The 10,986-nt window shown below is 31.1% G+C and overlaps 1 protein-coding gene across 3 annotated transcripts in view; it reads left to right on the top strand.

The window, feature by feature from the left end:
* The first annotated feature begins 6,598 nt into the window (after positions 1-6,598).
* LOC140439611 (uncharacterized) overlaps positions 6,599-10,986 on the top strand; it is a 37,256-nt gene continuing 32,868 nt past the window's right edge. For 2 of the 3 annotated variants that reach the window (XM_072529632.1, XM_072529633.1), the window contains exon 1: positions 6,599-6,945. In XM_072529632.1, coding sequence (XP_072385733.1) covers positions 6,726-6,945 — 220 coding nt within the window. In that variant the 5' untranslated portion in view covers positions 6,599-6,725. The remainder of the gene's footprint in view (positions 6,946-10,986) is intronic. The other variant, XM_072529634.1, reaches the window with a different exon arrangement.

Here is a 10,986-nt window from a genome sequence, read left to right as displayed (position 1 = left end):
TATCCACATCGCAGTCGTGGACGTCTTAAGGGCCTTCTTCTTGTGGTGTTATTAGGGAGTCTATGGACATGGCCAGCCCATCTTAGACGTCATTAACTGACGTCTTAACAGCTCTCTTTGTGGAGAATAAATCTGGGATATTTTGGAATTGAAAAACTCCATTACTGGCAATATTTTAGCAAGCCTTGATTCATCGGGTTCATTATTATCGTTAAAATGCAGCGCTCTCAATATTAACAAAAATCTATTTCTGCTCATGAAGTTGGCAAAAAATAGTAGTAGTAAGAATAAGGGGCGATATTTAAATATGTTGGTGTTACCCGTATTATTACCGAAAATCATATGATGTTATCTTAGAGTAGGGAATTTTACACGTCAAATTGACGTGTAAAATTCATGCGGAATAGGTACCGTCCTATTCTCCTGTGACAAGCTATGACGAGCCGCATGACAGTGCTTATGACAAATCACACAGTGTAAACATGTAAATTTCACTTCATGACTAAATCATATGATAAATCATGTAGTATAAAGTCGACTTTAGCAGTAAATCATTTCAATACTCAGTAGCGCAGCAGTATAGTTGAGTTGTGTGTGTTAAATATTAGATAATTTTATTTTCAAACAATCTTGCTGAAAATGGACGGAAAAAAACGTAGCGTTATTAAAGAGCAGGGTCGTTAAATAATATTTAATGTGTATAATTATTTTAAAAATATGAAAAGTGAAATGGACACTCTGCTAATGATAAAAATAAGATTGCTGAAGCAACAGGTAAGGAGTTTCAATGCATTTAGTATTAATTTTTGATATTCAAATTCAATGTTCCAACACTTTTTACTTTTAGTTCTCAATGTTACTTATTTGTCAATCTTTTATACTCTGCACTTTCGTTACAGTGGTTATTTTTAGCTATTATTACTATTAGTAGGTACTAATTTTTGATAATCAAATTTAATGTTCCAACAATGTTTACTTTTAGTTCTCAATGTTACTTATTTGTCAATCTTTTATACTCTGCTCTTGTACCCCATTTTGCCTACCTTCGCTTCTCTTTTGCATTGGGTGTGTCGAGAATACCATTTTCGACATATTTCTTTTTTCATTCCTTCGATGTGTCCTAAATATCGTATTATCTGCACTTTCGTTAGAGTCGTTATTTTTAGCTATTATTACGTTTACTTCGTTATTTTGTTTACTACTTCTTGGTCTGTAGGTAGTTTTATATCTATGTGATCATCTACAATTTCATGGTGTGTTTCCATTACTACTTCATTTTTATTTACCATAATTTTTTGTAAAATAATAACCACATTTACTGTAAAATAATTTTGCCAAATTGTCATTATTCCCCTAGCTAGTTCATTTAGTAATAGGTCGTCATCATTATTTATATGTGGAGAGAGTTCATAGGCTCTTGTTTTCGTAGAAATCTCTTCTTTATTTTTTTTTTTTAATTTTCTACTATCGCTTTGAGTTACTTCTCAATGTACTTTTTTGTTTCTTTATGTTGTCTGTTTATAATTTGAAAAATTATTACTGCAACATACCAATCATTTTGAATTATTATTTACGTCATTATCATCAATATCAATGGCGTTACAACTCTTTTGAGTATTTGCCGCGTTTACTATTGCCTTCCATGTTTGTAGGTCCTGTGCCACTATTTCCCATTGTCTCACTCCCATTTTCTCCAGATCTTCTCTTACTGCATCTTTCATTTTACGCTGATTATTATATTTATGCCGTTATAGGCATTTTGTACGGACCGTATCCAGAATACTACAAGAGAGCAAACGGTCTCTAGATAATAAAAACAAAGTTGAATTTTCTTCAAAGAGACCTTTACGAAAGTCACCTGTGACAGATTTACCAGAATAACAAATTACAGATATTCGGCATATAATACACGATTTTCATAGAACAGAGAATTGTCGTGTTACTGTTAATAAATTGAAGAACAAAATTGAGAGAGATTTGGACATTAAACTTGATTGATAACTTGGAATGATAATTCTAGTAAAGGGTTACTGATGAACATTTCGAAGGGTCAACGTTTAATAATAGTACATGCCGGTGGTGAAATGGGATTTATTCCAAACGCGCTTTTAATATTTAAGTCTGGTAGTAAATCCGGTGACTACCACTTAGAAATGAATGCCACGAATTACCGCAAATGGATAAAGGAAAAAGTAATTCCAAATTTACCCCCTAACTCGGTAGTTGTTTGCGATAATGCCCCATACCATTCGGTACAAGTGAATCCTGCGCCTAATAGTAATTCCAAAAAAAAATTATATGATTGATTGGCTGATTAAAAACAATATAACATTTAATCCTCAAAAGTTTTAAACCCGAATTGTATGCGTTGATTAAGTACCATAAAAATCGTTTCAAAAGATATGAATTCGATGAACTTTTGCGTGAATATGGTCACACTCCTTTACGATTACCTCCATATCATCCGGAGTCAAACCAAGAAAAGAATTAAATCAGGTAGAAGTTTTAGGTACATGTAATTGGGACCGTTCATTAGCATATAATTATCCTCACTCTTTAATATTTTGATATTGTATTGGTATTTGATATTTTGGAAAATACGCTTGGCAATTAATTGCTATTTTAAAAATCCATTTTGTTAAAATTATCAATATTCAGAACTTAATAATTCTTTTGTACAATAAAAATAGTTTATTTGTTCAGGTAAAACGTATTACGAAGGTATTATTGTTTTTGTCCCATCAAATATCTTACTGATCATTTTTGAAATGTTGGCTATATGTTCAAAATTATTGAAAACTAAAAAATCGCCTTTATTCAGTATAATATGTTTTAGCTGTATCTACTAAATAGTCCGCGCCACTGTCGTTTAGTTAAAATTTCAGTAACCAATCACTAACTTCAAAGGCGGTTCTTATACAATTTCGACATGCCTCATAATATGCAAATTAGATGCCTTCCGAAATGACGGGACCTCTATCGCTCTGCAGTCCGCGCAACTAAGCAGAACCTAACAAATTGTTATCATAGAAAACCATTCCTTTGATTTTGACGAACGTGCGTGCCATTCGACTGTCTGTGACTCACTTATGCGTCACTTACTCTTCTAACAAACCATAGCTTTATTATAGGACCAATGAAGTCAATTACAATGATTTGCCAGAGGAATTCGACTTTTTTCTGGTTTTTCATTAAGCCCATTTGAGTATATTTTGAGGTTTCTGATTCTTCTTTCTGAGGTAAAAATATCAACGTATTAAGATATTTACTATGAATGTTCATATTTTAAGGTTATTTCATTGTTTGATTAAAACTTTTAATTGTTTTACTGTATTTCAAGATAGGTATTTTGTTGTTGTTTTTATCGGGGTTATTTCAAAATTAATCAAAAAATAATTAAACATATTTACGAAGTTGAAAAATATTTAAATTAATATTTTATTACTTTTTAGTGCTAGTGATTTATCCCCTAAAAGACTAAATAGATTCGTTTTCTCGTAGTTAATAGTAGTTTTATTGTTATTACTGAAAAATTCAGTATTACTGGATATCTTTAACACATGTATACTAGCCATTTTATGTCCACATCTAAAAAATAAACTCAAAAACTATTACAACATTCAATTTTTTTTAAACACTCATGGCAATTTGATAAAAATGTTTCCACAGAATGTTATATTACAATTTATACTACGAGAAAACGAATATATTTAGTCTTTTACAGGATAAAATCACTGGCAACGAAAAAAGAATAAAACATTAATCTAAATATTTTTAGCTTCGTAACTGAACTTCATTCATAGATTTATTGATTTATTTTGAAATAACCTTGATAAAAACAACAGCAAAATACCTTGAAATACTTAATTAAATTAATAAAAAAATTATTAAAGTTTTAATCAAACAATAACATAACCCTAAAATATGAACATTCATAGTAAATATCTTTTAAAGGGCTTTTAAAAATCCAGCCAATTATGACGTCAGAGCTTAGGTATAGACGGTATAGTATTTTTCATATAAAAATGCGTACACGTCACAATTTATATAAAGTGACGTCACTTATATTTAAAATTTCCAGAACGTCAACGTTAGAGTTCAAATTTTCCTAACACAGCTAATATTACGAAACCCATACGGAACTGCTTGATCTTTCATAGGCGTCAACATGGTATAATAATCAGAAAAATGTAATCATCATTATATTGGGAATTTTGGAATTATATTTATTAAATAACCAAAAACATTTTGTTATTATTAATAATATAAATTTTATGAAATAACTCTAAAGTCTAAAGTGAAATAAGTCTAAATATTCCACAATATTAATTTTAATTAAATATATTAGACAATTTTTTGACAGTTCAGCGTATGGCAAAACTGTATAAAGTGTTGCCGCTTTTTTAGAGTAAGAATTTTGTTTATGTTTTGATTTCTTACACAATTTGACGTTTTTCTCATTTTTTTTTTGAGAAAAACGTCACCGTCCGAGACAGACAGGAAATAAGGGAGGCCATTGAAAAATTCTACACTAAATTATACTCGGCAAATACACAACCACAACAACGACGTACTGAACGAACAATAATTAACACCGGCTCAGAAGAAATACCGGACATAACCGACTATGAAATAAGAATGGCCCTAAATCAACTAAAAACGAATAAATGTCCGGGAGAGGATAAAATTACAGTCGAAATGTTGAAAATCAGTGGAAGAAAAATAGAACAGGTATTAAATATTTTATTTAATAAAGTAATTTATGAAGGAAAGATTCCTCAAGAATGGTATAACTCCGAAATCATTTTACTATTCAAGAAAGGAGACAAAGCAAACATCGAGAATTACCGACCAATATCCTTGCTCTCACATCTGTATAAATTACTAACTAAAATCATAACCAACCGCCTAACACATAAGCTTGATTTCTATCAACCTATCGAGCAGGCTGGATTCAGAAAACATTTTAGTACTATAGACCACTTGCACACCGCAAGAATACTGATAGAAAAATGCACCGAGTATAATGTTCCAATTCATATGGCGTTCGTCGATTTCCATAAAGCATTCGATTCCATCGAATTATGGGCAGTGATTGAATCTCTAGAAAATGCATTTATAGATTCAAGATACACTAACATAACTAAAAACATATATGAAAATGCCACCATGCAGATAAAGCTGGACGCAGGCACAAAAACATCCCATAAGACTACAACGGGGAGTAAGACAAGGAGACACCATCTCTCCCAAACTATTTACCCTTGCTCTAGAAGACATTTTTAAGAAACTAGAATGGAACAATAAGGGTATCAATGTCGACGGATCATACTTAAACCACTTGCGATTCGCAGATGACATAGTTTTAATAGCCGATAATATCCAAGAACTAAATGATAGTTACAACAATTAAATGCAATTTCAAAACAAAAATACTGAGCCGAGACCAGACAAAAATAACAATACAAAATCATACCATAGAAAATGTTGAACATTATATATATCTAGGTCATGTTATCAAACTAGGAAAACCAAATCAAGATGCTGAAATTAAAAGAAGAACACAACTGGCATGGGGCGGTTTCGGTAAATTAGCATATATCTTGAAAAACACCTCCATTCCTGTAAACTAAAAGAAAAAGGTGTATAACACATGCATACTACCAGTTTGTACTTACGGCTTGGAGACAGTACCCCTTACCAAAAAATCTGCTAAAAAATTAGAAACAACGCAAAGAGCAATGGAACGAATCATGCTTGGAATATCACTAAGAGAAAAGATTAGAAACACCGAGATAAGACGTAGAACGAAGATTAGGGATATTGTGGAAGAAATTGTCAAAATGAAATGGCGCTGGGCAGGTCACGTAGCCCGATATAATGACAACAGGTGGACACGAAGAATTCTAGAATGAAGACCAAGGACAACAACAAGAAGCATGGGAAGACCTCAAAAAAGATGGGTAGATGACATAAGAACAGTGGCAGGCAAACTGGATTAGATTGGCGCAATATAGAGAAAGATGGAAGCAATTGGGAGAGACCTACATTCAGAAGTGGATGGAAAATGGTTGACAAAGAGACACAATTTGAACATAATATATTATATATTAATAAATTGTATTTATAAATACATATTAAATTAAGATTAATAGCGTTAAAAACTAATTATTGTTGTGTATTGTGATTGTGATATGTCAAAACAACTGAATAGTCTGTAGAAAGCTAATAGGCTTTCATATAAGATACGTTTTTAATATTAAAGCCGTAAAAGAGGTACGTTTAAAATTTAGAATATATAATTTTGTATTAAAATGTTTTCTTATGTATTTAAGTGTGTTGCAGTAATCTTAAAACTAAGTGTAGTTACTATTAATATAATAGTTTGATAAATAAACATTTTAAAAATTCCTTACTAACTATTCTGATGTTTTGGTAACGCTGTGGGGTTCTGACGTAAATCTTGAATGACGTGCATGCATTTTTATATGAAAAATGCTATAGTCTAGATTTTTATGTACTATGGTCTAGTCCATTCGGCCTGTGGCAAGGGAAGGGAAAGTGACAGTGACGTGACGAGGTGACAATGACAATCAAATTGTATGATGATCAATGAGTTTAAAAAATACAACAATTTGGCTTATTTTTAGTATATTAGTATTATTATATTTCCCAAATTGAAAAAGGGCTAGAGAAATTATACCAAATTATAATAATAAAATAAAATGGAAGTAAAACAAGAATTTATGGAAAAGACGTGTAAAATAGAAATAGGTAATAATGAAGTGGATGATGTTCTGCATTCCTTTAAAACTGAAATTAAGGAGGAAAGGGAGATAGGTAATAAATTTGATGATTTAAGCTATAAGAAATATCCTTTAAAAACAGAGGTAGAATACAATGAAGATACAGTTTGTCTCCTTCAAGTAAAAGAAACACATGAAAGTAAGTAAATAAAAACGCAAATTTTGTGAATTCGGAGAAATCAGTAGTGTTTAGGATTAATTTGATAACTTTGATAACACGCCATTGGTAAAGCTTTTTAATGTTTTAAAAGACAACATTTAATAAGTATATATATATATATATATATATATATATATATATATATATATATATATATATATATATATATATATATATATATATATATATATATATATATATATATATATATATATATATATATATATATATATATATATATATATATATATATATATATATATATATATATATATATGTATATATATATATATATATATATATATATCTACGGCATAAAGTGGACTCCGCCCATGTTAAAATTCAGGTTCAAGTGAGCTCCGTGGTCAAGTGGCGACCGATATACGGAGCTCACTTGACTATTCCATAATATTGGCTCTGTCGATTCGTCAACATGTATAGTTTCACAATTTTTAAAAATTTTGTGGAGCCCCTAAGTACCCCTGTATCATGAATGTATATCGCTTAGTTCACGTGTATATATTATAGGGGTCGTTCAGATCTTGTTCCGTGTATATTGGAACCATACGTATATCGGTTTAAGTAAGCTCTGATAGTTTGGCAACTATGGTATTAAGCCGTTTATTTCCAGCGTATATTCTAAACGGTTCATATAGACTCCTTACTTTTGTTATCATTCATACGCATTACAGTATGTAACAGATATGTGTACTACCAAATACCTGTTTTTGGTAGGTACGTGCTTTTCTAAAAATAGATTTATAGATACAAAAGGATTTCACTACCAAGTTGGATGTGTTTTTTCATATGCGAAAATTTCCTAATGTATTTTGTTAACGTGAGTATGTCTTTATACGTTTTATTTAAGAATCCGGTTAATAAGAACTTCTTTTATTTCATCCATTGTTTCATGATATCTTATATACAGCTTTTTTATTATTTTATTTCTTCTATTTTATTATTTTATATTTTTCTGGATTCTATTTCTTATTATTCTATTTTTTAATTTTGGATAGAAGGTTATCTCAAAATAAATATTGAAGTGCTAAAATACGAGTAGATATTTTTTTGTTAAAATGGGTAGTAGTGCACAAAAAAGGGAAGAATGATTAATTTTTCTAACATGAATTATACCACTTCACCAATATTACATATTTCTGAATGTTTTATCTCGTATTTAGGGGTAATATGTGGGTAATATTATGTATTCAATATAAGTGGAGTTAGTGTCAAATTTGCAATGATCTTTATAAGTAATAGCTTACTGACTGTACTTTACGTGTTCAGTTCACATAAATAAACCTTGTCCCTTCAAAAAGAGCGATTTGAACGGTAAAGTTAACTAAGAAAGTGTGATAAGTCTTGTACCACCCCACATGCACACAAGTTAACCGGTGTTTGCAGGCAAGAGTCCTCCTGGCAGATTTAAGGAAGATAACTACCATAAGGAAGTTCCGTTCGAGGGATCAGATGGCGAGGAGCAGCTTATTTTTGTTTGTATGTCGGGACGAAACTGGACTTTTTTTTTTGCTCTCTAGCTACTTATCTTCGGATATTAGGTGGATTGATAGCTACAATATTGTAGAGCTTATGTATGGATGTGAGTCTTAATATTCCCTGAATTTGGCTGACTAATTTATAACTAAATATTTTATAAGTTATTTAAATAACTATTTATAAGCGGCATTTAGATTAACAAATACCACTCCTCATACCTGATATTTTTCGTACTTCTCTTCGCTGTGTTGGGCAAGATTTAGTATTTGTGACATATAGGATCTAACCTGTCATATATAGCCACTTTTGTCTTTTAATTTGAGTTTTTCTTCTATTATCGGTTTATATTAAGGATCATGTACAGAAGTATTCTGTATAGCTGACAAAATAAATAGATATATTGGCCGATAGCTTTTGTGGTCGTTGAAGTTTTTGCCAGGTTTAAGCAAGGCAACAACTTTGTCTTTGCTTTGCTTGTCTAAAGACTTTGGATATTAGCCATTGTTGTATTTTTAGTTCAAATTTTATAGTTAGTTTTGTGCTCAGATCCTCAGCCAGGAGCCGTATATTGTTCATTATATACGTGGATAGCGGATCCAAGCTCAACATCGTTGAAAGGTTCTCTCAGCTGACTGGTTTTGTTTTCTCTCATTATAAGTTTTTCTTTGCTTCTTTGCCTGCATTTAATATGTAATTTTCAGCGATTAGCTTAATACCAAATACCATAGGATTGGCCATCTATGTGCTTCCTGCATTTTGTTAAGCGCATATGTAAAGTGGAGTGTCTTTATCTCTAGATATACTCTTAATATTTTTACACATAATTAGAATAGTTGGTCCTAAAAAGGACCGATTTGACAAAAAACATATTGAACGGGTGATTTAAGAATTAACGATTACTTAATTATTCATTACCCAGGGTACGCCCGATTGCGGTGGTCTTATTAGTACTTCAATTTTCGTGAACGCTTCTACTTTAAACTTCATAAAAAATGACTAATCTTTCACTTTTCTGTTATTGATATTTTAAGACGATATTTCGAGTCAGATTTGTATAGTAATAGCTATAGTCAATATATAGTCTCTATAAGTAAATGAGTTTGTGGTATCGGTTACAACTCATATATATTGATATTGAGGAAATAAACAGGTTAAAATAGGTGTAGAAAATTTTACCTACATATATCGGCACCATTGTTCAGGAGATGGGTTTATCCCAGAGATCAAAGGTTACATACTTTTACAGGCGTATTCTAGGTTCTATTTATATATTTTTATTACTAAAAAAGTGTATTTATAATAAAGGCCTTAAGATATCTGTAGATTCCATGAATATTAGAATCTATGGAAATTAGCAACTTAAAAAATACAGACATAATTCTGAATGACCAACTTGAGACAAACAGTTATCCCCTCCTCAACTTATTCAGTTACAAAATATGACGTGTAAACGCATACCTGTTTAATTGTTAGATAAAATGAATTTCCATCAAGTAACGGTCGAATCTATCACTTACTAAAAGAGTACGAAAAGACCTGCTTATGCTTTAGAGTATGAGTACTTTAGTACAAAGTACCCTTTGCTTTTGCCAATTGCTTTGTCACTTTCTCAGCGATGGGTCTCCCTTTTGCTCATCAATAATGTTCCCGCTCGATATAGTTATTCTAAGATATTCAGATTTCACTATATGCTCTACATTTGGTTTTATCTCCTATTAATTTACAACTACGACGAAATCTTTATAATATATCTGATGCATTGATAATAAAGTGGAGTAGAATACTTGGTAGATAATATTTATTTGTTTTGAGTATACTTATTTTACGACCTAGTACATAAAAAAATTAATACTTGTGTGCTCAGTGCTTTCTAAGTCTGTAAAACATAAATATGCTTCCATATTAGATTATACATTTATTAAGAATGTCCACTCTCTGAATTGAAGTTTTTATCTTAAAATATGACTGTGTCCCACAATCTTTCACAAAAGTTATTCTTTTCTGAAATTTTCTGAATAAGGTTCAGTAGGTTTTTATATTTTGTTTTACGTTTTAATCTTTAAATCGGAGTTCATTTTTTGAAAAACTATAAACATGTGACAACAAATTGCTATATGAACGGCGTTATGCATCACTAGACCCAGCCCCATTTCCTTAAATTGTGGATCGTGGCGCTTTCTGGTGGAAAAGAGGAACAACAGGATAACATCAGATGTAGACCAAACAAAAGAAATTAGGACACGCATTGAAATAGCACGTGCATTATTTTTTAAACTTAAAAAGTTTCTTTGTTTTCGGGATATAAAGTTAGAGCCTGAGAATGCTTCGATGTTACGTGTTCTCTACTTTTCTTTATGGCTTGGAAGCGTGAACACTAAAACAAGTCCATCTGAATAAGTTGGCCGCCTTTGAAATTTGGTGTTACAGAAGAATCCTACGAATATCATGGATTCAAAGAATGTCAAACGTGGAAGTAACTAGAATGATAGGAAGTGGGGCGGAAATATTATTAACTTTAAAAAG

This window comes from Diabrotica undecimpunctata, chromosome 4, assembly GCF_040954645.1.
Source record: "Diabrotica undecimpunctata isolate CICGRU chromosome 4, icDiaUnde3, whole genome shotgun sequence".
Lineage (NCBI taxonomy): Eukaryota > Metazoa > Arthropoda > Insecta > Coleoptera > Chrysomelidae > Diabrotica > Diabrotica undecimpunctata.
Note: the sequence above shows the minus strand (reverse complement) of the source record. Positions and strands in the feature narration are given on the sequence as shown.